A 26,190-nucleotide genomic window follows, 5' to 3' on the forward strand; every position below is an offset into this window, starting at 1 on the left:
ATCATTCCAGGTATTTTTTATTTTATTTTTTTTACTAATTCTCTTTTTCATCTGAGTCTAGTCTACTGATAAACCTGTTCTTTGAGTTTTTAATTTTAATTACTGTTCTGGACAGTTCTAGTCTTTCTATCTTTTTTTAATAGTTTCCAATTCTCTGCTAAGAATTCATTGTCTTTTCAAAAATAGTAAGTATAGTGATTATAATATTTGTGCCTTATAACTTTAATATCTGGAACCTCTGTGGGTCTGTTTCTATTGTCTTTCTATGTCTTTTAGTCATATTTTCTTGTCTCATATGCCATCATGTACTGGACATTATGGTTAAAAAATTATTTCTTGACTCAGCTTTAGGCATAGAATAATATCTTTCTCCAGGGACTGGGGGGAAAGGGTTGATCTTCCAAGTAACTGAGGTAGGTAATTTTCTGGGCTTATCACTTCAGTACAGTTTCATTGATTGAGATGATTTCATGTAGAGCTACAATCTGAAAACAGATGGCCCTGCAGATCTCATCCTTCCTCTTGGGATCTCAGCTCAAAGTATGAGTTTTTCTGTGGCCATCCTCTTCCCTTTGGTTCTTCCGGTTCCTGCCCCTCCACCCAAAGAGGCCATCAGAAGTGGTGTGTGACCTTTTTAAGTCTCTCCTTAGAAACTCAAATACCACCAGTACAAAGGAGCCTCTGATCCACAGAACAGCTCATCTGGACACTTTTCCTCTCAGTCATCCTCTGACTCTGGTCCTGTAATTCTTTACTGCCTTGTTAAACTCTGATAGTTTTAAGATTTTATTCATCTTTAAATGTTTTGTCTACCTCTTCTAGTTGTCCTCAGTGGGAGAGTTCAATGAATTTCCAGATTTGCTGTTAATGGAAGTAGAAACTCTTCACAAATTTATTTCTGTGGCAAAAGGAAAGCATTTTTAATAAGAATATTTTGTGTAAGCGCTGTTATTGAACTTCATCCCAGTTTGTATTTATCCTTCTATATGGAAATGTATCACTGTCTCTACTTGAGAGAGTCTAGTGGAATAAATAGTAGCATTATGTGAGTTTCAACTCATAAATTGAGGTAAAATACTTTGACTAGGTTTTTGAAGCCATTTTAGGTATTTGTAAAAAAAGAGTTTAATTTGAAAACTTAGTATTTTCTTGAAGAAAATAAATATGTAATGTTCCTCACGATGTAACGTTCTTTATTTCTTGGTTGTAAAGGTTCTGTCTCACAAGTATTAACACTGTTTGACCACCATTTAATAGGACAGTCTGCAATATTTTGTGGCCGTTCTGGAAAACAGCTGAAGCGCTGTCATAACAGTCAGCCAGGAATGCTGCTGGACAGCTGGGCACGGATGGTGAAGAGCCTAAATGTGTCGTCCTCTGTAAACCAGGCTTCTCGGCTCATTGACGGCAGCGAGCCCTGCTGGCAGTCCTCTGGCTCTCAGGGAAAGGTAAGTGTGCGTCAGGGGCACTTCCAGAAACGCTTTTATTTAGGTGTCTTTTTAGAGCTTCAAGTGAACTTTGAAAACCTACTAAGGTATACTGCGATGGCACCGATTTTTAGTCCTTCTATATTTTAGTTAATAATTATTTTAGGGAGTTCCCGTTGTGGCTCAGTGGTTAACGAATCCAACTAGGAACCATGAGGTTGCGGGTTCGGTCCCTGCCTTTGCTCAGTGGGTTAAGGATCCGGCGTTGCCGTGAGCTGTGGTGTAGGTCGCAGACGTGGCTCGGATCCCGCATTGCTGTGGCTCTGGCGTAGGCTGGCGGCTACAGCTCCGATTAGACCCCTAGCCTGGGAACCTCCATATGCCACGGGAGTGGCCCAAGAAATGGCAAAAAGATTTAAAAAAAAATTATTTTAGAGTTACAGAGTAATATGCCTTCCAATTTTTATTATTAGAGATTTTAAACAGTATAAGTAGCAGATTTTTATCTAATTGACCAGTTGATAGAGAGTATAAGATTTGTTTTATTTTACTCCCCCATGTAAAATATGCAAGTTCAGACAGATTCTAATTCTGGTAAGAAATTTTTCTCATCTGTCCTAACAAATATGTGTTGATATTTGGAATGCTTTTGTAATTGCACATTTACATATGGTGTACCTCCTGCAGACATGGAGGTTAGACTTGGAGAAATGTGCTTTTCCTCCAGTGTTTTCTGTAACCCACTCCTTGATGAACATTAAGGGACTACCTTAGATCAGGAGTTTACAAACACCATTTCTGGGGCTTAGAGAGAGATCTCTCCTAAGGAGCAAGTAATGGAGTTGTAGTACTCTGGTTTTTGTCAGCTTAAAGGCAAATTCTATCTCTCATTCCATGTTAGATATATAAAAAAATCTCATTTAGATTCAAGCTTTGGTGATACTGCCTTTCTACCTAAATTATAGCTGAATTTTACTAAGAATGCATTTTTTTTTTTTAAAGCATTGGATTCGTTTGGAGATTTTCCCAGATGTTCTTGTTCATAGATTAAAAATGATAGTAGATCCTGCTGACAGTAGCTACATGCCCTCCCTTGTTGTCGTATCAGGTAATTGAATGTTTACTCAAAAAGTCACTTCCATCATATAATTTAAACTCCTGTGTCCTTTGTTGGATTCCTTTACGCTCCTTTTTTTCTAGGTGGAAATTCCCTAAATAACCTAATTGAATTAAAGACAATCAACATTAACCCCACTGACACCACAGTGTCTCTTCTGAATGACTGCACAGAGGTAAGTAGTTAGGTGGCGTTCCTTTTTGATGGTTTGCAAATGGCAATGGAGGTGACTTTTTTTGGACCATTTCTGTACTAACATGGAGCCCATTTTTTTCCCCTTAATTAAGTAATTGTATTTATTTTAAAATTTGACATGTGTACTACTTAAATTTACTGCTTGTCAGGTCAGCTTGAAAAGAAAATAAATTTCTTCCATACTGTCTTTGATGAAGAAGCAAGGGTTGAAGCTCCCAGCAGAAGTCATTGCCAGGCATGGGGCTGGGGAAGGGGGAGGGGTGCTCTGTGTACCTAGGGTGGTGTTAATCACATTAACTCTCCATTAGTCTGTAGTGATTCTTTCTGACCATACATGTGACACTGAAATTCCTTTTTTTTTTTTTTCATACCTTTAGTTGGTAAAAGGAAATTTTCAAAATGAATCCCAGTTAATTTTCTCCCTGGAAGATTCTAAGAGAATTCTTTTTTTAACAGTTTTTTTAAATAGTAACCCTGTATTAGAGAGCAGAGCTGCCTCACAAATCTTTCTACACAGAAGTCAACATTATTTTAGCAAATTAAATATACTTAATATAAGTTAAGGCAGTTTTTTGTACTACTGATACTGTTTTATGAGAAATTAATGAAACAATAATAATGTAATGATAGTGGGATAAAGATAAAAGTAGTTGACTTTTTGTTTGTCTAAAAGTTTAATATGTGAGTTTATTTTTAAGTTAAATGCAGTTTTCTAGTCATTATTTTATTTTTTTGACAAATTCAAGGTGATCCCAGTATGTGACTTTGAAGAAGCTGATACACAGCGAGCCATAGCTTAATTAGTTTAAGAGTGGTAGAGACTATGGGTGGGAGCAGTCCACCTCCTTTCCTCAAGCCCCAGGTTGATGAGCTGGCCTTTGAGTACACCAGGTTTTTGTTTTATTTTCTTCCAGTCTTCAATAAATAGAACTGGAGAACACCATTCTTTTTTATTTATTTACTTTTTATGACTGAACCTGTGGCCTATGGAAGTTCCCAGGCTAGAGATCACATCAGAGCTGCAACTGATGGCCACAGCCACAGCAGCTTGGGATCTGAGCCGCGTCTGCAGTCTGTACCACAGCTCATGGCGACACCAGATCCTTAACCCACTGAGCGAGGCCAGGGATCAAACCTGTGTCCTCATGGATCCTAGTCAGATTCGTTTCCACTGATCCACAACGGGAACTCCCTGCTACTGAATTTTTTTGTTTTGTTTTTGTATTTTAAGTAAATCGTTAACCACAGATATAATAAATGAACAACCAACTGAGATTATTATTCATAAAAGGCATATTAACTTTTATGTAATCAGTTTTAAGCTCAAAACAATTTATTATGTACTGTTGGGCAGGCAAGTATTTATCACATATATGAGAAATATGAAGCATTATGAGTAATCAGAAAACTCATGGCCCACTCTCCGTCCCTCTAACCAACTTAAGAACTAGAGTGTTACCACTTCTGTGAAGCTACTGGACTCTCTAGCATTGCCTTTCCTACAAAAATAGCTTATTACAAGAATTTTCTAACTAACCAAAATGTAGAAAGTATACTGAATCCTCCTTGAACCTATCAGCCAACTTCAACAATTATTAGCATTTTTATCCATCGTGTTGCACTAACTCTCTCCATGTGTTCCCCCCATTTTGTTTTACTAGAATGTCTAAAAGCAAGGTAATAAGCAACTCACTTATTTCATTAGTGAGTACTTCAGTATTCATGTCTGACAAAGACTTCAAAAATATAACCACAGTGCCATCACATGTAAACATTATTCTTTAATACTGCAGAGTATCCAGTGAGCACTTACATCGTCCCAATTATCCCATAGTGTTCTTCTGAAGTTAGTTTGTGTGAATCATGATTCAGACAATGTCTGCACTTTGCACTTCATTTATTTTATTTATTTTTTATTTTTTGTCTTTTCTAGGGCCGTTTCCTGCAGCATATGGAGGTACCCAGGCTAGAGGTCTAATCGGAGCTGTAGCTGCTGGCCTTTGCCAGAGCCACAGCAACAGGGGATCTGAGCCATGTCTGCGACCTACACCACAGCTCACGGTAACACCGGATCCCTAACCCACTGAGCAAAGCCAGGGATCAAACCTGCAATCTCATGGTTCCTAGTCGGATTTAAATTAGTTAACCACTGTGCCACAACGGGAACTCCTGCACTTCATTTAAATATGAGTTCTTGTGGTTTTTCCTTGCTAAAGAAAGAAACGAGGTCCTTTTTTCCTGTAGGAGTTTTCGCTTTTCTATTTGTCTTTTTTATTCGACCTGTGCTTCCTCTGACATCACAGGTAGATCCTGAGGTTTGATTAGGTCCTTTTGAGGCAAAAGAAATCCTTGGTAGTGATGTGTCTACTTCCTGCTGCCTCACTCCTTCTTCACCTGAAATTCAGGGATAGAGGAGTAGTACTCTGCAATGCTGAGTACAGGCTGTGGGGCATCCTACCAGAGTGAGTCCACTTTAGCAAATGAGTGGCAAAAGCATAACAAGGAGGTTGCATCTTATTTGGGTCATGATTTGAAGAAGCCCACAAGAACCATGTTTTATGACATGATCAGAAAATTTGATCACTGGTAGCATTTAGCTGATTGAAGAAATTATGGTTATAGCTATCATAATAATACAGTGGGTATATTTTTTAAAAGTCTGTATTTCAGTGATAACATATTGAAGTTTTGAAACAACATGCTGCCTGGCATTTTCTTATCATTATCCACATATGAATAGTCACGTGTGGAAAATTGTTGATCTAGTGATGAGGTTATGGGGCTCTTCATATTGCTTTTTCAATTTGTATATAATCAAATGTTTTTATTATGCTTAAAAAGTTATGAAGGCTTTGTGACTTCCTGACATCCAATCTCTTTCTTAATCCATTTTGGTTCAAGAAGGTTTTAAGATAGAAAGGCTATCATTCAGTAAGTCATTCACTGAGTCAAAGTCATTCAGTAAGGCTATCATACTTTTTAATTTTATTTTAATTTATTTATTTGCCCTTTTTTTTTTTTTTTTTTTAGGGCCACACCTATGGCATGTGGAAGTTCCCAGCCTAGGGGTCTAATCGGAGCTGCAGCTGCTGGCCTATGCCTTAGCCACAGCAATGCAGGATCTGAGCTGTGTCTGCGGCCTACACCACAGCTCACATCAGCGCTAGATCCTTCACCCACTGAGCTAGGCCAGGGATCGAAGCTGCAATCTCATGGATACTAGTGGGATTCATTACTGCTGAGCCACAACTGGAACTCCCTATTTCCTTTTAGTAAGAAACTCACTCTGAGTCCCAGGCTCTGGATGGACATACTTGATGAATATATGACTTCTTTTGAAGGCAAACCCCACTCAGACATGGCTGCATCAGCAGTGCCTAATGTTTCCAGAACTTAAGTAAAGGAGCCATAATTTTTTACACATTCTGTGTCCCGCATGTCTTTCCCTCCAGTTAAAGTATCTAATGTGTTTGATTCTGAAAACTCTGTAGCTCACTGTGTGTGTGTCTAGTATCACAGGTATATTGAAATTGCAATAAAGCAGTGCAGAAGCTCAGGAATTGATTGTAAGATCCATGGTCTCATCCTGCTCGGACGGATCCGTGCAGAGGAGGAAGATTTGGCCGCAGTTCCTTTCTTAGCATCAGATAATGAAGAAGAGGAAGATGAAAAAGGCAGTAGTGGGAGGTAAGAACTGTTTGCTCTTGGTGATGCTTGGGCCAAAACTCACTTTCAAAAGCCAATGTTTAATTGGAGTGTGTCTCATCATGAGAATAGTTTTATGCACATAGGACTGTTTGGTAAATATTGAGTTTTCAAAAATTATAATTTAATTTTAGGAAAATATTTAGTGTAGAAGCATAACTGTATTTAGAAAAATATCATTTAAAAGGAATAAAAATGTTTAATTTTTCTACCTGAAATATCACTGTTAATATTTTGATATACATTCTGATAGTTTTCTTTTTTATCTGCCCCTAGTTGTGTTTTCCTATGGAAATGGTTTGGTGTGATATATATTGTACAGCCTTTTTTGCTAGGTTTTTTTTTTTTTTTTTTTGGCGGCCCGGGAACATATGAAATTCCTGGGACAGAGATTAGATCCAACCATAGTTGCAACCTAAGCTGCAGCTGTGGCAACACAGATCCTTAACCCACTGGGCTGGGCTGGGTATCGAAACTGTCCCAGTGCTCCTAAGACACTGCATATCCTATTGTGCCACAGCGGGAACTCCTATTGTTAATTTTTTTTTTGTTTTGATATTTAACCATTTTTGTTATCATAGTTGATGGACAATGTTCCGTAAATTTCTACTGTACAGCAAAGTGACCAAGTTATATATAAATTCTTTTTTTCACATTATCCTATAACATGTTCCATCACAAATGATTCGATATAGTTCCCTGTGTTATACAGCAGGATCTCATTGCTTGTCCACTCCAAATGCAATAGTTTGCATCTACTAACCCCATATTCCCAGTCCCTCCCACTCTCTCCCCCTCTGCAACCACAAGTCTGTGTTCAAAGTCCATGAGTTTGTTACTTTTCTATAGAGAGGTTCATTTGTACTGTCTATTAGATTCCAGATATAAGTGATATCATATGGTATTTGTGTTTCTCCTTCTGACTTACTAGGAGAGTCTCTAGTTCCATCCATGTTGCTGCAAATGGCATTATTTTGTTCTTTTTATGGCAGAGTAATATTCCATTGTGTACATGTACCACATCTTTTCAATCCATTCGTCTGTCATTGGACATTTAAGTTGTTTCCATGTCTTGGCTATTGTGAATAGTGCTGCTATGAGCATATGGGTGCATGTACCTTTTTCAGTGAAAGTTTTGTCCAGATATTTGTCCCAGATTGGGATCGCTGGATCGTATGGTAGATAGATAGATTTAGTTTTCTGAGGTACCAACATACTGTTTTTTATAAGTGGTTGTACCTATTTACATTTCCACCAATAGTGCAGGAGGGTACCCTTTTCTCCACACCCTCTCCAGCATTTGTTATTTGTAGACTTAGTAATGATGGCCATTCTGACTGGTGTGAGCTGGTACCTCATTGTAGTTTTGATTTGCATTTCTCGAATAATCAGTGATGTTGAGTATTTTTTCATGTGCCTCTTGGTCATCCATATGTCTTCTTTGGAGAAACACTTGTTTAGGTCTTCTGCCCATTTTTCAGTTGTTTGTTTTTTGCTGTTGAGTTATATGAATTGTTTGTATATTTTGGAGATTAGGTCCTTGTCGGTTGCATCATTTGAAACTATTTTCTCCCATTCTGTAGGTTGTCTTTCTGATTTTTTTTTTTTAAATGGTTTCTCTCACTGTGCAAAAGCTTGTCAGTGTGATTAGGTCCCATTGGTTTATTTTTGTTTTTATTTCTATTGCTTTGCCAAACTGACCTAAGAAAACATTTGTAGGGTTGATATCAGAGAATGTTTTCCCTGTGTTCTCTTTTAGGAGTTTGATGATGTCTTGTTTTTTGTTTAAGTCTTTAAACCATTTTGAGTTTATTTTGTGCATGGCATGAGGGTGTGTTCCAGTTGCATTGATTTACAGGCAAGTGTCCAGTTTTCACAGCACCACTTGCTGAAGAGACTTTTTCCCATTTTATATTCTTGCCTCCTTTATTGAAGATTAATTGGCCATAGGTGTCTGGGTTTATTTCTGGGTTCTCTATTCAGTTCTGGTACCAGTACCACACTGTCTTGATTACTGTAGCTTTGTAATATTGTCTGAAGCCTGGGGGAGTTATGCCTCCTGCTTGGTTTTTGTTCTTGAGGATTGCTTTGGCAATTCTGGGTCTTTTGTGGTTCCATATAAAGTTTTGGATTGTTTGTTCTAGTTCTGTGAAAAATGTCCTGGGTAATTTGATAGGGATTGCACTGAATCTGTAGATTGCTTTGGGTAGTATGGCCATTTTTACAATATTAATTTTTCCCACCCAGGAGCATGGGCTATCTTTCCATTCCTTTGAATCCTCTTTAATTTCCTTGACGAATGTTTTATAGTTCTCAGCATATAAGTCTTTCACCTCCTTGGTCAGGTTCATTCCCAGGTGTTTGATTTTTTGGGGTACAATTTTAAAAGGTGTTGTATTTTCATATACCTTTTCTAATATTTCATTGTTAGCATACAGAAATGCGACTGATTTCTAAATGTTAATCTTGTATCCTGGTACTTTGCTGAATTTGTTGATCAGTTCGAGTAGTTTTTGGGTTGAGTCCTTAGGGTTTTCTATATATAGTATCATGTCATGTGCATAGAGTGACAATTTTACCTCTTCTCTTCCAATTTGGATACCTTTATTTCTTTTGTTTGTCTGATAGCTGTGGCTAGGACTTCCAATCCTATGTTGAATAACAGTGGTGAGAGTGGACATCCTAGTTTTCCTACATTTTATCCCCAAGGTATAAAATTTTGATCCCTTAAAGTAAATATTCATTAGTATGTAACATGTTAAAACATCTTACCTATCTACAATCTAGTCTTAAGTCTTCAGTTGTCTCTCCTAGCTTATACAAATAGAACCAAAGCAAATAAAGCCAAAACCTCAAACACTGAAGGAGCAGTTTTTTACCACCTAGCATCAGACTAACGAAGAAAATCTGACTCTATTCATGTACTTCGTGTTCTCACCAGTTCAAGAATTGGTGGACTTTGTTGACCAAACTTCCTGTCTAAGGCAGGTCAGGAAATGGGATGAATGAGGAGGCGGGAGCCAGCTGCCTCTGCCTCAGGAGCTTCAAGTGTGGGGAGCAGGCCTCCTCAGGCAGAATGTGGGTGGGGACCTTAAGCCCAGCTGACCAGCACATTGGGCAGAGGATATAAAGGAAGAAGATTGCAGTTTTGCCTTGGGACATGTGTTTGTGTTAGAGTACGTACCTCAGAAGCCATATGGCTACATCTGTTTTATTGTTTCTTTGGGGGAAAAAATGTCACTAACAGATGTTTGGGTTTAGGGACATGGCCACAGTGCCAGTCCCGGTGGTGATTCTGGGGTTCATTTAACCGGTATTCTCTCCAATTACATCTGTAGTAGCTTTTTGTTGAGGTGATGGGCAGGAATTGCTCTGGTTATTAAAACCTGTCATGTTGAACTTGGTATTTAGGGAGAAAGAGAACCTCACAGTGTCTCCTAGGAAGAGCTCCATCAAAATAAAAAGCTAAAATTAAATTCTAGTATTAAAAGGTTGCATGCTAGTATCTAGAAATTTTAATCCTCTGAAACACTAACCTCAGATTTTGTTGAAATAAAACAACTCTTCTAAGAATTTCTGATAGTTACCAGCAAACTTTGTGTACTTGAGCTTGTTCTTTCTATTTAAAAAATTTTTATGCTGATTGACCTCTATTTCTATTTTTATTTTTCCTTCAATTAGCCTTATTAGAAAGAAGGCTACAAGTCTGGAATCAGCGGCCACGATAAGAACCAAAGTGTTTGTGTGGGGTCTGAATGACAAGGACCAGCTGGGCGGGCTGAAGGGCTCCAAGGTACCTGTCTGATACCCCACCCTTGCCACCCTGTGCTGCTCGGACCCAGCAACAGCCGGGCATCTCAAAGTTTTTATAATGGTTTTACCATCTATGTGTGTTTTTTTTTTTTTTAAATTGACTTTTCTTAAGTAATTCTTGACATGACCTCATCATCATTACCAAATTTAGTTTCTGAGAAGCTTTTTTCCTTGGAAAATAGTACACTCTAAATATAGTTGCATTGTTGCTGTTTTATAAACTAGAACATACACTTTTGAAAAGATTTGTCAAGCACAGAAAATTGTAGAGTATAGTTCTATTTTCTTTTTTTCTTTTTTTGCCTTTTAGGGCCTTACCCATGGCATATGGAGTTTCCTAGGCTAGGAGTTGAATTGGAGCTACAGCTGGTGGCCTATGCCACAAGCCACAGCAACATCAGATCTGAGCCGTGTCTGTGACCTGCACCAAAGTATACCGCAACGCCGGATTCTTAACCCACTGAGTGAGGCCAGGGATCAAACTCACAACCCCATGGTTCCTAGTTGGATTTGTTTCCACTGTGCCACGATGGGAACTCCTATAACTCTGTTTTGAAGAGTAGCTACAACAAATGATGCATTTGAATTGCAGTTGAATTCACTGTAGCTCCTGAAGAGCCACAGAATAGATTCCTCTACATTTTAGTGTATGGAAACAGTTTCTTTTCAGATGAGAGTCTCTACTTCTTAGGATTCTGTGAAATTTCACTCATCGTACGATCCCTTATTTCCTGCATTGTTGAGAAGCTGAAAAGAACCCATCAGTTTTAAGTCTTGCCATTCTAGTGCAATGAAATTAATCTTGTGCAGTTCAGCAGCCTTTGTTTTGGAGGCACCCTCACTGCATTTGGATGTGTGTGGAGCCCAGAAGCTCTGGGAGCCTCAGGCATGACCATCCAGCCTGGAGGGTGCGTGGTCCCTGGGGTTGCACATGAAGGGTGGATTGGTGCTTCACCATTGTGATGAACATTCTCCTTCCAAAGTAGTAGTGACTGTTAGATACTTTCTGACACATGGGAAACATAAAGAGTTTCTTAGGAGTTTTAATAATTTTATTTTTTATTTTTTGATCTTTTTGTCTTTTTAGGGCCACACCCTCGGCATATGGAGGTTCCCAGGCTAGGGGTCTAATCGGAGCTACAGCTGCCAGCCTACACCACAGCCTACACCACACCATGCCAGATCTTTAACCCACTGAGCAAGGCCAGGGATTGAACCTACAACCTCGTGGTTCCTAGTTGGATTTGTTTCCACTGCACCACAATGGAAACTCTTTAATAATTTTAAATGAAATCACACCCATCTCTAATGGGACATTTAAGCATGTCATTTCTTAGAGACATCAGAATTAGCAAGAATGAGCAGCATATGGCCTGAGATCAAATGTAGTTTACCAAAAATTGTTTATATCTTGACGTTATGTGTATTTTAGTTTTCACCTTTTATTATGGAGATGTTCAGATGTATCTAGGGAGAAAGAATAGGGACCTGAGCACTCTTGTCCCTTTGCAAGCTTTAGCAGTTGTAGATGGTCACATTTTTGTCTGTATTGTCTATGCAGCCTCATCCCTATTTAAAGTAAATCTCAGTGTATCATTTCATCTTTAAAATACTTTAGTGTGTACGTCTAAGAGAAGATAACTTATGTGGTTAATATAACCATGTAAATTAACAGTAATTCTTAGTACCATCTAATAAGATTATTTGTAATTTAAAATTTTTTTTTATTTTTATTTATTGTTTTTGCTTTTTAGAGCTGCATCTGCAGCATATGGAAGTTCCCCAGCTAGGGGTCAAATCGGAGCTGCATTTGCCAGCCTACACCACAGCCACAGCAACGTGGGATCTGAGCTGAGTCTGCGACCTACACCCCAGCTCACGGCAATGCTGGATCCTCCACCCACTGAGCGAGGCCAGGGATTGAACCTACATCCTCCTAGGTTCAATCCTAGGTTCGTTACTGCTGAGCCACAATGGAAACTCCCACTTGTAATTTTAAAAGTGTAAATAAAATTTCTTTTTTCTCTTTTGCTTTAAAAAAAAATCTTGTTTTAGATAAAAGTTCCTTCATTCTCTGAGACACTGTCTGCTTTGAATGTAGTACAGGTGGCTGGTGGTTCTAAAAGCTTGTTTGCAGGTATGGTTCTTCTAACATTTAAAAATTTTTAAATTATTTTTAGCACTGAAAACATAGTTGTGTTGTGAAAAGTGAATCCTCTCCTCCCTCCTGTTCTCGCAGTGACAGTGGAAGGAAAGGTGTATGCCTGTGGAGAAGCCACGAATGGTCGGCTGGGTCTGGGTATCTCCAGCGGCACTGTGCCCATCCCCCGGCAGATCACAGCGCTCAGCAGTTATGTGGTTAAGAAGGTGGCCGTTCACTCAGGTAGGGCCTGGCTGTGGCACTCAATGCGCAAACAGGCCTGTCGCTCATGCTCTGTAATTTTTTTTCTTGCTTTTTAGGGCTGCACCTGTGGCGTCTGGAAGTTCCCAGGCTAGGGGTCGAATCGGAGCTGCAGCTGCCAGCCTATGCCACAGCCATAGCAATGCAGGATCCGAGCTGTGTCTGTGACCTACACCATAGCTCATGGCAACTCGGGATTCCTGACCCACTGAATAAGGCCAGGGATCGAACCCCCATCCTCATGAATACTAGTTGGGCTTGTTTCCACTGAGCCACAGTGGGAACTCCTCATGCTTTGTAATTAACTGGGGCCTTGAAAAGTTTTCTGTAAAGTTTCCTTGCATTCTTTTTTTTTTTTAATTTTATTAAAGTGTTGTTGATTGACTGGGTTGTGTCAATTTCTGCTATACAGCGTAGTGAGTCAATCATACATGTTTGTACACATCCTTTTTTTCACACTGTCTTCCATCATGGTCTATCTCAAGAGATTGGATATAATTTCCTATGCAGTATAGTAGGACCTCATTGCTTATCCATTCTAAATGTAATAGTTTGCTTCTACTAATCCCAAACTCCCAGTCCATCCCACTTCCTCCCCCTCCCCTTTAGCAACCACAAATCTGTTCTCTGTGTCTTTGAGTCTGTTTCTGTTTTGTATGTAGGTTCATTTGTGGCATATTTTAGATATTGTTAGGAATAAAAGTTGGCTAATGTAAAACTCCAGGTAGTCTAGATTTTAATTATTCCTGCTACATGAAACTTTTTGGAGACCAGCAGTTGCTAGCTTTCCAGACATGTGGGGGGTACCCCTCCAAGGAGGGGGTTTTCAGTCTCGGAGCTGTGGTCTCAGGTTCATAGCACCTTTGAAATCATAATTCTCTCTGCTTAAATTTTTTTTTTTTTTTTTCCTGGGGAAAGCGCCTGTGACTTTCATTAGATTCCCAGTGCCTGTGAATTCCAGTAATAAGGACACATTTATTGAGTAACATTTCAGAGCACTGTGCTTGCTTGGCCTCTGAGGAAGGGAACTGAACTAGATAAAGCTCAGTTCGTGCCTATACTGAATAGAGTTAGATTTAATCCCTTATAACAGAAAATCCAAACTATAATGGCTTGAGCAAGAGGGCATTTTACTTTTCTCCTCTGTAAAGTCTGGAGGTGGAATCCAGGGCTGGTGTCAGCTCCAGTGGCCGTGAGGAGCACTGGTTGCCGTTGACGCTATTGACAGGTGGCCCTGTAGCTGCAGGTGAGCAGAGAAGACAGAGGTTTCCTCAAGTCCACTCGGCACCTCCAGAGAGCTTTTCTGGAAGCCTTACACACTTCTGTCACATCTTGGTCACCTTCCTCTCTGGGCAAGGGAGTCTGGGAAGTATGGCTTTTAGCTAAGCACATTGCCCTGGATCATGTGGGCACTGTTTGTAAGGAACAGGGCAGAAGGAGCATTAGGAGGGTTGGGTGCCTAGGAGCCAGGGGACCCAAGTGACAGTGAGAAGAGGCTCTGCAGGCCTGAGCTGGGGTCCATGGACTGGGAGACTGCTCCCTGCTGGGAAAGGAGTATGAGCTGATTGTCTTGGGAGGGGTGAGCACAGGGCCTTAATTACAACTGATGATACTTTTGCTTAAATAATTCCACTGTTGAGGTATAGTTCTCAAAAGCATTGTAACCAAATCACAGCATTTGATGATTTGCCTAATCAGAAATGTATTCATTTTTACTTTTTTCCATCTGAATTTTGATCTTTTTTGTATTTAACATAGCAGCAACCTCATGAATAAAATGGCATTATTTTGTTGCTTCTTTGCAAGCAAAATTCTTTCTAGGACTTAAACTTAGTGGTTTAATTAAATTTTCACTTGTTTTATTTATTTGTCACCCTGAAATGTTTATCCTATTTATTTTTATTCAATACATATTCAGTGAGTACATATTGCACGCCAGGCAAAATAGGTGGTCAAATGCTCTTTGTTTTTTGTCAGCCAACTCTGGCTGCCCTAATCTGTGTGAATGTTGCAGGTGGAAGGCATGCAACAGCTTTAACTGTCGATGGGAAGGTGTTTTCCTGGGGTGAAGGTGATGATGGCAAACTTGGACACTTCAGCAGAATGTAAGAATATTTTCTTCATTATTTGCTAATAAACTGTTACTGATAATAATAGTGCCTTTTGGTATTCATTTTGTAGAAAATTGAATAATTATGGAATGTAAAAATACATTTAAGAAAATATCTATGAGGAATGTGACTTATTAGCAAGTTAAGAACCTGACTGGTATCCATGAGGACATGGGTTCAATCTCTGGCCTCACTCAGTGGGTTAAGGATCTGGCATTGCAGTGAGCTGTCGTATGTAGGTCTCAGATATGGCTCAGATTGGGCATTGCTGTGGCTGTGGCGTAGGCTGGCAGCTGTAGCTCCGACTTGACCCCCTAGCCTGGGAATTTCTATATGTTGCAAGTGTGGCTCTAAAAAGAAAAAAAAAAAAAATCTCTGAATGTGATTTGGCCTCACATGTTCTAAGATTTGATAGTTAAGTTAACCTACAAATGTTGTTTTGACTAAATGTGGTTCCTCTGTAGATGTCCTTTACTTTCTTCTTTAAAAAAGACTGGATTATAGGCAAGATTATTTATTCTTGCTTTAGGAACTGTGACAAGCCTCGGCTGATAGAGGCCCTGAAAACCAAGCGAATCCGGGATATTGCCTGTGGAAGCTCTCACAGTGCAGCCCTCACGTCCAGCGGGGAACTGTACACCTGGGGCCTTGGAGAGTACGGCCGCTTGGGACATGGGGATAACACAACACAGCTGAAGCCCAAAATGGTGATTATACATATTTTTGTTGGTTACAGAAAGCTTGCCATCTGCTGATTTCCAGAGAAGATAAGCTCCGAGTCTAGGACAGTTCATAAAGGCAATGTGCAGTAAATGGCTTTCAGTCTGGGGAATACCTCTCCCTTGCTTTTTCAGTGCCTGTGCTTGATTCTGTTTTTAAATTTGTAATTGAGTAGGTGAAAGTCCTTCTTGGTCACAGAGTCATCCAGGTGGCGTGTGGAAGTAGAGATGCACAGACCCTGGCTCTGACCGATGAAGGTGAGTCCTGGCCTCGCGCCACATGGCTAGGGGAAGAATATCGTGAGGTGCCAGCCTGAAGTATGTATTTTTAACCTAGGTTTGGTGTTTTCCTGGGGCGATGGTGACTTTGGCAAATTGGGCCGAGGAGGAAGTGAAGGCTGTAACATTCCCCAGAACATTGAAAGACTAAATGGACAGGGCGTGTGCCAGATCGAGTGCGGAGCGCAGTTCTCCCTGGCCCTCACCAAGTCGGGAGTGGTGTGGACATGGTACGTGAACGCCGGTCACCTGTCAGGGTGTCTGCACGGCACCTTGAAGGGAGGGAGAGCCTTCATTTTCTTATTCATCCAGGCGTCTTTATTCTTTTATTTATTTTGAGTTGGAATTAGCATTATTATAAGAAGAGATTTCCCATTATAACTGGATCCTCTAGAAAGGAACTTGGGGGAAATTTTAACCCAACTTGTGTTTCTTGTTTAGGTGAGGTGTACACAGAGGGTTTCTTATGCTTTCTTGGCATATAAGGAGCCTAGTGGTCAAGTGGGTGGAAAATGTTTGGTTTCCTTGATCTATGAAAAAAAGTTCGTGTGTGTTTCTAATGAAAGTTTATCTTATTGAATCAGAAAGGAGTGCACTGACTGTGGACAGTGAGATGTCCTTTGAGTATCATGAACAAGAGGTGACTTGAGAAAGGATTCTAGTAGAGATTTTTTAAGAGCCTTTTGAGGTTGTGTTTTTAGTCTTTTTCTATGAAACCTACATCAGTAGTTTAAATGTTGTAAAATACACATTAAGAATCTTGCTAGCAGAACTAATGAACTAGTTTGAATTAACGGTTTACTATTTTATAACATAATTTCAAAGACCTTGGGCATTGTGTGTGATGATGTTATTGAGCTGGCACCAGTGTATGATGGAGTGTTTTCCTTTGGGGCATTGCCAGACCATAACCATATATTAAAATGCTGCTCACTTTTGACCTCCCTGCAGGGGGAAGGGGGACTACTTCAGGCTGGGCCATGGCTCCGACGTGCACGTGCGGAAGCCGCAGGTGGTAGAAGGGCTGAGAGGGAAGAAGATCGTGCACGTGGCCGTCGGTGCCTTGCACTGCCTGGCGGTCACTGATGCAGGGCAGGTAAGTGAGGTCAGGACAAGTCCTTGTGTCACTCATGATGCAATGAGGTGAGTCCTGGTACCTGGGGAGCCAAGAGGATGGGCTTTGTCCTTTGTTTGCATATATAGACCTGCCCAATTGTCAGCGTGGGTAGGGTACCCAGGATAGAGTTGCTGACTGATGCAGGTTATAAAGCAGTGGACTTTCCTACTCTAGTTTTGGGAGATATTTGTACTTTGTTTCAGAAATAGTTATCCTCAACAAGTGTCACTCATGCTTCTGCCACAAGAGGCCATCCCATGACAAGCTCATAGATGATATACTTTGAACTTCATTTATGACAACAGATCAGCACACTCTGCTTTAATCAAAATGAGTTAAAAATGAATTATACTTTCTAATTCTATAAAGCCAGGAAGTAAACTACTTGAAAAGTGAGCTTATTGTTTTTGGTCATTTTTCTTTGCAACATGAAGGAAAAAATAAGTTATTGCATTGAGTTGAAGAGGAGAAGCTCCCTGCTTTCCTATAACAGAACACAATAGATGGATTCATTGGGTTGACATTAAGTAAACACTCGTCTATAGTCATTGACAAGAGTTTTGAAGTAAATTTAAAGAAAATGTTCTGAAATGTTAAAAAATTCTGTTTTTCCCTCCCAACAGGTATACGCTTGGGGTGACAATGACCATGGCCAACAGGGCAATGGCACGACCACAGTTAATAGAAAGCCCACACTTGTGCAAGGCCTAGAAGGTCAGAAGATCACGCGAGTGGCTTGTGGGTCTTCGCACAGTGTGGCATGGACAACCGTGGATGTGGCAACACCCTCTGTCCACGAGCCTGTCCTCTTCCAGACTGCAAGGGACCCTTTAGGTGCTTCCTATTTAGGTAACACAGATTTGTGTTTTATTTTCGATCCTTCCATATGCTAGAGCAATATGATGGGTAGAATGTTTAATATCACTAGCAGATTAGAGGTTGTAGCATTGTGTTAGCTGCATTCTGAACCAAAGCCACAGAATCATCATGGTGCACTGTGCCGTGATTTATGCTGGAATAAAACCTTGAGAAGGAAGTACAATGCTGATTCCTGCATTGTGATTGGGTCGGCTCTGGCAATGCTGTGCATGTGTGCAAACAGGAGACTGTAATAACTACTTGACATGTATAGGCCCTTTGCTGGGCTGCTAGGTATATACTCAGCATACTGTAAGCCTACATATTTAAGGTGTAATTTCCATCAGCTTTGACACATGTACATCTGTGAAAGCATCACCACAGTCGAGATAAAGAAACAAACATACACCACCTTGAATTTCCTGTGCCATTTCATAGCCCTGCCTCTGCCTCCCACAGCCACTGACTTGCTTTCTGTTATTATAGATCAGTTTGCCTTTTCAGAGTTTTATATAAATGCAGTTGTACAGGATGTACTTTTTGCTTAATCTCACTATTTTCGCTCACCGTAATTACTTTGAGATTCATCCATGTTGCACATATCAGTATTTCATACTTTTATTATTGTTGAATAGCATTTTATTTATGGGGATATTGTTTATCCATTTGCCTATTGATGGACTTTTGAGTTGTGTCCAAATTCTGGCTATGTAAATAAAATTGCCATGAACATTTGTATACAAGTCTTTATGTGGACATACACTTGGATTTCTCTAGCATAGATGCTTACGAGAGTAATGGTTGGATCATATGATATATATAGATATATCTTAATATACCAACAAACTGTTTTGCACAGTAGTTGTTCCAAAGCTCAAACTCCCCCAGTTTTTGTCTGCACATGGTCTGGTCAGTCTTTAACTCTAGCCATCCTTGTAGATGTATGATGATAGCTCATTGTGGTTTTACTTTACAGCTCCCTAATGACTGATGATTTTGAGCATCTTGCTTATTTACCATCCAGATATGTTTTAAGTGTCTATTTATATCTTGTCTATATATAAACCTAGGTTGCTTTCTTATTATTGAGTTTTGAACATTGATTATGTATTCTGGATACAAGTTTGTCGTCAGATATATGCTTTTCACATATTTTCTCCCATAGTGGCTTGTCTATTTATTTTCTTAAGTGAATATTTAAGAGCAGAAAATTAAAATTTTGTTAAACTCCAGTTTATCCATTTTTATCTTTTATGGATCATACTTAACGGTGTTGTTATCTAAACAATCTTTGCCTAACTCAAGATTGTAAAGATTCTTTTCCTATGTTTTCTTTCTTTCTTTCTTTTTCTTTCTCCCTTTCTTTTCCTTTTTTTTTTTTTCTATTTTCTTTTTAGGGCCATGCATACCCGTGGCATATGGAGGTTCCCAGGCTAGGGGTCAAATCACTGCTACAACTGTGAGCCTATGCCACAGCCACAGCAAGACAGGATCCGAGCCATGTCTGCGACCTACACCACAGCCCACAGCAATGCAGTATCCTTAACCCACCGATTGAGGCCAGGGATCGAACCCACGTCCTCATGGATGTTAGTCAGGTTCATTAATCGCTGAGCCACAACAGGAGCTCATCTTTTTTCTTTTTTAGGTATCTGCAGCATATAGAAGTTCCTGGTCTAGGGGTCAAATCGGAGCTGCAGCTGCTGGCCTAATGCCACAGCCACAGTAATGCCAGATCCAAGCCAAGTCTACAACTTACATTGCAGCTCGTGGCAATGCCAGATCCTTAACCCACTGAGCAAGGCCAGGGATTGAACCCACATCCTTTTGGATATTAGTCTGATTCTTAACCTGCTGAGCCACAATATGAACTCCATATAAAAGTTTTATAGGCGTTCCTGTCGTGGCTCAGTTGTTAACAAATCTAACTAGGAACCATGAAGTTGCAGGTTCAATCCCTGGCCTTGCTCAATGGGTCAGGGATCTGATGTTGCCTTGAGCTGTGGTGTAGGTCACAGACATGACTCAGATCCTTCGTGGCTGTGGCTGTGGTGTAGGTCACAGACACGGCTCAGATCCTTCATGGCTGTGGCTGTGGCGTAGGCCAGCGGTTACAGCTCTGATTGGACCCCTAGCCAGGGAACCTCCATATGCTGCGGGTTTGGCCCTAAAAAGACAAATTGAGATTGAGTTAAGTTTTGTATATGGTTGAGGTACAGATTGAAATTTATTTACTTTTGTTATATGAACATCTAGTTACTTCAGTTGCATTTGTTGAAGAAACTATTCTTTCTTTATTGAAAGAATTTGCACCTTTTTTGCACCTTTGTCAAAAATCAGTTTTCCATGTATGTGTGAACCCATTTCTGGATTGTCCATCCTGTTTCATTGATTTATTTTTGTATTTTGATGCCAGTATCATATTGTCTTGATTACTGTAGCTTTTTAAAGGACTGAGTTCAGGCTTTGGTAATTCTTTAGCTTAGTTTTTTTTTTTCAAGTGTGTTTTGGGTATTCTAGGCCCTTTTTTATTTCCATAAAGCTTTTACAATGTCAGTTTTTATAAAATTAGGATTTTGATTGCATTGATTATAGATCAGTTTGGAACTTGCTTTGCAGAACTGAATCTTCGAACTCATGAATCTTCTGTTTCTCTCCATTTGTTTAGATCTTTAATATTTCTCAGTAGTTCTTTTGTACTTTCAGAGTATAGGTCTTGCATGTCTTTTGTCATATTTATCCCTAAGCATTTCAAATTGTTCATCCTGTTATGAATGGTATTTTAAAAATTTCTTTTGTTTCTTGCTATTATCTGGAAGTATTCAAGTTACTTCTTGCTAGTGTGTAGAAGAAATGCCATTGAAGTTTTTAAGGATATTTGGATTATTTCTAGTTTGGGGCTTTTACAAATAAAACCTGCTGTGAATATTCATGTATAGGTTTTTGAGTCAGTCTTCCATACCTTGGAATAAATACACCCCACTTGGTTTTGCTGTTTTTCATTTCTTTGATTTTTCTCTGTTGTTTATCTCTTTTCACTTTTATTAGTTTATGTTCTCATCTTTATACTTGCTTTTTATTTTCTATTCTTCTCTCTTGAGGTGAGAGTTTAGATCCTTGATTTGGAACTTTTCCTCTTTTCTAATGCAAACTTTTAGTACTATAAATTTCCCTCTCAGCACTGCTTTCAAAGTTGGTATATTATATATTCTTTTTCACTTAGTTTTGTGTATTTTAAAATTTTCTTTTCAGACTTTTTTTTAAAAACCTATAGATTATTATTTTTCTACTTTGTTGTATTCAATTAGCTTAAAAAATGTTGAGAACTTTTACCTTTGTTTGTGATAGATATTGGTCTGTAATTTTCTCTTAATATCTCTGTGTGTTTGGCCTCGTAGAATGAAGCGGTAAGTGTTTCCGTCTTTTCAGTTTTCCTTTTTAACTTGTGTAAATTGATATTATTTCAATAGAATTCACTAGTAAAGCTATCTGGGCCTAGAGTTTTCTTTGTGTGGTTTCTTTACATTTTTTTTAACCCCAAATTTAATTCCTTTAATAGACTTAGTGTTATCTGTTTCTTTTCTAGTAAGATTTATGTCTAGCTTAATTAGACTAATATTTAACCTGTGACATAGCAAATTGCAGATTGCAATGGATTTTGGAACTAAACTGAAAGGTCAAATTATAGAAATAAAGCAAACTGTGATGTTAAAAATTGAACCCAAATTTTATTTTCCTTTTACAGGTGTGCCTTCAGATGCTGATTCTTCTGCTGCCAGTAATAAAATCAGTGGTGCAAATAATTCTAAACCAAATCGCCCTTCTCTTGCCAAGATTCTTCTGTCATTAGATGGAAATCTGGCCAAACAGCAGGCCTTATCTCATATACTTACAGCACTGCAAATAATGTATGCCAGGTAAGCTTGTTTACTAATTTTTGAACTCTCACAATTATGTCAGTTCTGAGTTTTTGTAATTTTTTGATTGACCAAGTGTCTTGGAGAATGTTGTGTTATTGTTTTTAAATATTGTGAATTCCAAGTCATATGGCCTTTGATGGTGAATGGTATCTTTGTGCTTTCTTTAATGGGAGTTGAAATATGAATTAGAAAATCAAGTTAAAAAACATTTTCATTACTCTTCATGGCCAATGAACAGCATATTTTGGCTGATAAGAGGAAGAATTAGTTGGTACTAATATAAGTCATGTTTAAGACACTTGTCACCGCCTTTACTCTTGGTAAGGCATGTTTTGGTAGTACTGTCTTTTCCACCATTTTGCTGTTGTTTTCTCACAGCCTAAGTACATGGCCTATATGTCAGTGTTATGGATATGGACCTGATGAGTAGAGAGAAATACTTACAGAGGAACGTTAGTTCAGACCCAAGGCAGACTCAGTCATTGAGAGGACATTTAGTCCTAGCTGCCTTGTGTGAGGTGCCCTTTGGTTTTTGGCTTTCAGTAAATACAGAATTACCCTTAGGCTCTAACAACCCAAGAAAATTTCTCAGGGAAATTCAGAGGCTTATTCTGGTCTGATTTTTATGTTGGCAGTTTTTCATCTTTCATCACTGTGATCATTCAGTAAGATCAGGAGTAAATACTTCAGCTTTTAACCAGTGGATACATACTAATAATATTCAATATTTTTCTGAAACTTCTGTAACTTTTAAACTTAGCCTATAAAAATGAGGGAGTCCTTCAGTAAATGGTTGTCCTGCCCCCTGACCCTGCCATCCTGCAGAGGTGAAGGGCAGCTCACCCCAGGCCTGGCTTTCTCTCCTGACAGAGACGCTGTGGTTGGGGCCCTGATGCCAGCCGGCATGGTCGCCCCAGTGGAGTGTCCCTCGTTCTCCTCCTCGGCACCCCCTTCTGATGTGTCTGCTGTGGCCAGTCCCATGAATGGAGAGGAATGTGTGCTGGCTGTTGATTTTGAAGATAGGCTGAGTCCAAATCCATGGCAGGAAAAGCGAGGAGAGGTAAAAATAAATTGGAAAGCAATAAAGCAATATTAGACTAGAAAGGAAAAGGTAGCTAATTTGTTTCTATTAAAGGGTAAGTCATTCTTTCACTTAATTCAGAGTGTTTTTCTGCATACTGCTATGATATTTGGCTTGAATTAGAAAATAGTCTGTTTAAAGAGAAGCCTTTTTAGTGTGTAAATGGAAATAGATTATTTTTTAAAAAATTGGTGCATGCCAGTCCACGGTTCTTTTATCTGCAATTCTGAAACCTGAAAACTCTGAAAGCTAAAGGTTTTTGTAACTTTGGAAAAAACCCAACTTGAAGAAATGTGAGCTCTTTATAGTCATCATGTGATCTATTGTGAATATTAATAGGCTTTCCTGGGAATATGAATATGCTTGACTTTGCAGGGCTGTCCCAGACCCCAGTGGAAGTGGTGGCTGGTGATGTAAGTGCCTTATTATACCTATGTAAAATCTGGAATATTCCAGATGGCCAAGGAGTAAGGCTTTTGGAGTTGGATTGGAAATGTGCCAGGTTGCCAAATTTCTCCTTTTCTTCTGCATTTTGAAACTAGATTGCCTCCTCTGAGGATGCTGTGACCCCCTCCGCGGTGACTCCATCTGCTGCTTCAGCTTCTTCTCGGCCATTTATCCCTGTTACAGATGACCCAGGAGCTGCCAGCATCATTGCAGAAACCATGACCAAAACCAAAGAGGTCAGAGGGCTTTCTTTAACATTTTATTTTAGCATTATTATTATTATTTTTTTTTTTTTTGCCACACTAGCAACATGCAGAAATTCCTGGGCTAGGGATCAAATGCATGCCACAGCAGTGACCTGAGCCACAGCAATAACCATGTGAGATCTGTAACCTGCTAAGCCACCAGGGAACTCCTACTTTGAAATAATCTTAGGGAGTTCCTGTTGTGGCTCAGTGGTAATGAACCCAACAAGTATCCATGAGGATGCGGGTTTGATCCCTGGCCTCACTCAGTGAGTTAAGGATCCAGTGTTGCCGTGAGCTGTGGTGTAGGTTGCAGATGCAGCTTGGATCCCACGTTGCTGTGGCTATGGTGTGGGCTGGCAGCTACAGTTCTGATTCGACACCTAGCCTGGGAACTTCCATATGCCGCAGGGCATCCCTAAAAAGACAAAAAAAAAAAAAAAAGGAAAGAATCTTAATCTTAAATGTACACACAAGTGGCAGAAGTAGTACATAGAAATAGGGCAAGCTATGCTTCTGAGTACTTTCCACCTGGGTTTTCTAGTTGTTGGTGTTTCTGAACCAGTGGCAGGAAAGCTATAGGTCATAGCTCCCAACCCTCCTCAAGCTTCAGTGTATATTTCCTAAATATCAGGACATTACTATCAATCCAGTATTACTTTCTTTTTGGAGGCTTTTTTTTTAGGTCCGCACCTGCGGCATATGGAGGTTCCCAGGCTAGGGGTCTAATTGGAGCTATTGCTGCTGGCCTACATGTGTACACAGCCACAGCAATGCCAGAGCTGAGCCGTGTCTGCGACCTACACCACAGCTCACAGCAGTGCTGGATCCTCAACCCACTGAGCGAAGCCAGGGGATCAAACCCGCAACTGCATAGTTCCAACTAGTTGGTTTCATTTCCACTGTGCCATGATGGGAATTCCCAGGATTACTTTCTGATCCACAGACCTACTCAGAGCTTGCTTGTTGTTCCAGCAGTATCCTTTATAGGTCTAGGACCCAGCCCAGGGTTGAGCGTTGTTCTCTTTGGTCTTTTAATATGCAGCAGTTCTTCAGTTCTTTTTGTCAGAAACACCTCGGTAATAATGCAGAGTTCTTTTCAGTGCATCTCATTGGGATGTGTGCATCATTGATTTGCTGCAGTACAGGTGATATTAATTCTTATTAACTTGGTTAGAAGTATCTGTCAGATTTTTCCATTGGAAGTTAATAAAAGTGTGTTAATGAGTATGCATGGGAGCTACTTTGAGACTATGTTTCTACCTTGTCCCTCATCGTATTTTCAGTATCTCTTGATGATTCTAGCTGAATCCATCATTACTGTGGTAGTTGTCAGATGGTGATTTTTCAAATTTCAACATTCCTTTTGGAACATCATTGTTGCTGTTCTTCAATAAGGGAAAACTTTTTTTTTTTTTGTCTTTTTTGTTGTTGTTGTTGCTATTTCTTGGGCCGCTCCCTCGGCATATGGAGGTTCCCAGGCTAGGGGTTGAATCGGAGCTGTAGCCACCGGCCTACGCCAGAGCCACAGCAACGCGGGATCCGAGCCGCATCTGCAACCTACACCACGGCTCACGGCAACGCCGGATCGTTAACCCCCTGAGCAAGGGCAGGGACCGAACCCGCAACCTCATGGTTCCTAGTCGGATTCGTTAACCACTGCGCCACGACGGGAACTCCGAAAACTTTTCCTTTTCATCTCATCTGTCTGTGTATCTGTCTGTATTAGCATAGATTCATGGGATCCTATTTTACTGAAATAATGATATATGTTATTGTCATCATCTAACACTCATATTGTCCCAGACTTGGCCATTAGGAGCCCTTTTCAGCTGGTTTGTCCTTCCGATGTGTTCCCGTAATTCTTTGAGCAGTCCCTTATTTTCTGGCAAAGTAGTGAGTTCCAAATTTAACTTTCACCTACCCTGCCTCTGCCTTGAAATCAGCCATTACTCAAGGAGCCCTGGTTCCCTGTAGTGGACTGTAGAATTTAGAAATAAGATCTGGGAGTTTGGTAAGCTGGTTGCTGCTAGGTGTCCTTGGTTTAGGCCCTCTCTCCAAATGGACATGCATATATATTATATATTATGTATATATGTATATACATACTCATCTATATACAAGAATATATATTCTTTTACATGCTGCTGGATTTATTTGCTATTTTGTTAAGGATTTCTGTACCTATGTTCACAAAGTATACTCATCTGTGGTTTTTTTATGATGTCTTCTAATGGTTTGGTTAACAGTGTAATACTGGCCTCTTAGAACGAGTTGGGCAGTGTTCCATCCCCTTCTGTTTTTTAGAAGAGTTTGTGAAGGATTGGTATTAATTCTTGAAATATTTGGTAGAATTTTATCTGTTCCAGTATGTTCTCATCATTCTTTTATTTCCTTTTTTCCTGACATAACACAAAATTCTGTGTTTAACAAGATGTTTTATGATTCAGCACAGAAATCAATTGTTTCCCCAAGAAGTCTTGGTTCTTTTTAGTGGAGAATGGTATTTTGAAGACAAGATCTGGGCCTTCATGCGATCATTGCTGTTGAGGGGTTGCTACTCACAAGCTCTCTTACTGGACAGAGCTAGGATATAAGCGTGTGTGTGTATGTATGCAATAAGTTATGTACATTAATATTTATTTTGTTATATGTCCACATATGTTGAGAACCACTGCTTCACCAGCAATACAGTCAATTCTAATAACTGCACAAGATTCATTCTAGTTTTCTCCATTTCTGTTTTTGTAACTCT

The 26,190-nt window shown here is 39.7% G+C and overlaps 1 protein-coding gene across 4 annotated transcripts in view; it reads left to right on the top strand.

Moving 5' to 3' along the window:
* The window catches only part of HERC2 (HECT and RLD domain containing E3 ubiquitin protein ligase 2), a 214,175-nt gene that overhangs the window by 136,777 nt on the left and 51,208 nt on the right, over positions 1 to 26,190 (top strand). For all 4 annotated transcript variants that reach the window (XM_047772566.1, XM_047772568.1, XM_047772567.1 and 1 more), the window contains 16 exons: positions 1,258 to 1,448; positions 2,430 to 2,535; positions 2,628 to 2,719; positions 6,251 to 6,426; positions 10,126 to 10,237; positions 12,313 to 12,394; positions 12,497 to 12,640; positions 14,673 to 14,763; positions 15,299 to 15,476; positions 15,665 to 15,746; positions 15,826 to 15,997; positions 16,719 to 16,863; positions 17,508 to 17,733; positions 21,488 to 21,659; positions 22,533 to 22,722; positions 23,286 to 23,426. In XM_047772566.1, the coding sequence (XP_047628522.1) occupies positions 1,258 to 1,448; positions 2,430 to 2,535; positions 2,628 to 2,719; positions 6,251 to 6,426; positions 10,126 to 10,237; positions 12,313 to 12,394; positions 12,497 to 12,640; positions 14,673 to 14,763; positions 15,299 to 15,476; positions 15,665 to 15,746; positions 15,826 to 15,997; positions 16,719 to 16,863; positions 17,508 to 17,733; positions 21,488 to 21,659; positions 22,533 to 22,722; positions 23,286 to 23,426 (2,300 nt within the window). The remainder of the gene's footprint in view (positions 1 to 1,257; positions 1,449 to 2,429; positions 2,536 to 2,627; positions 2,720 to 6,250; positions 6,427 to 10,125; positions 10,238 to 12,312; positions 12,395 to 12,496; positions 12,641 to 14,672; positions 14,764 to 15,298; positions 15,477 to 15,664; positions 15,747 to 15,825; positions 15,998 to 16,718; positions 16,864 to 17,507; positions 17,734 to 21,487; positions 21,660 to 22,532; positions 22,723 to 23,285; positions 23,427 to 26,190) is intronic.

The sequence above is a fragment of the Phacochoerus africanus genome, chromosome 3 (assembly GCF_016906955.1).
Source record: "Phacochoerus africanus isolate WHEZ1 chromosome 3, ROS_Pafr_v1, whole genome shotgun sequence".
Taxonomy (NCBI): Eukaryota; Metazoa; Chordata; class Mammalia; order Artiodactyla; family Suidae; genus Phacochoerus; species Phacochoerus africanus.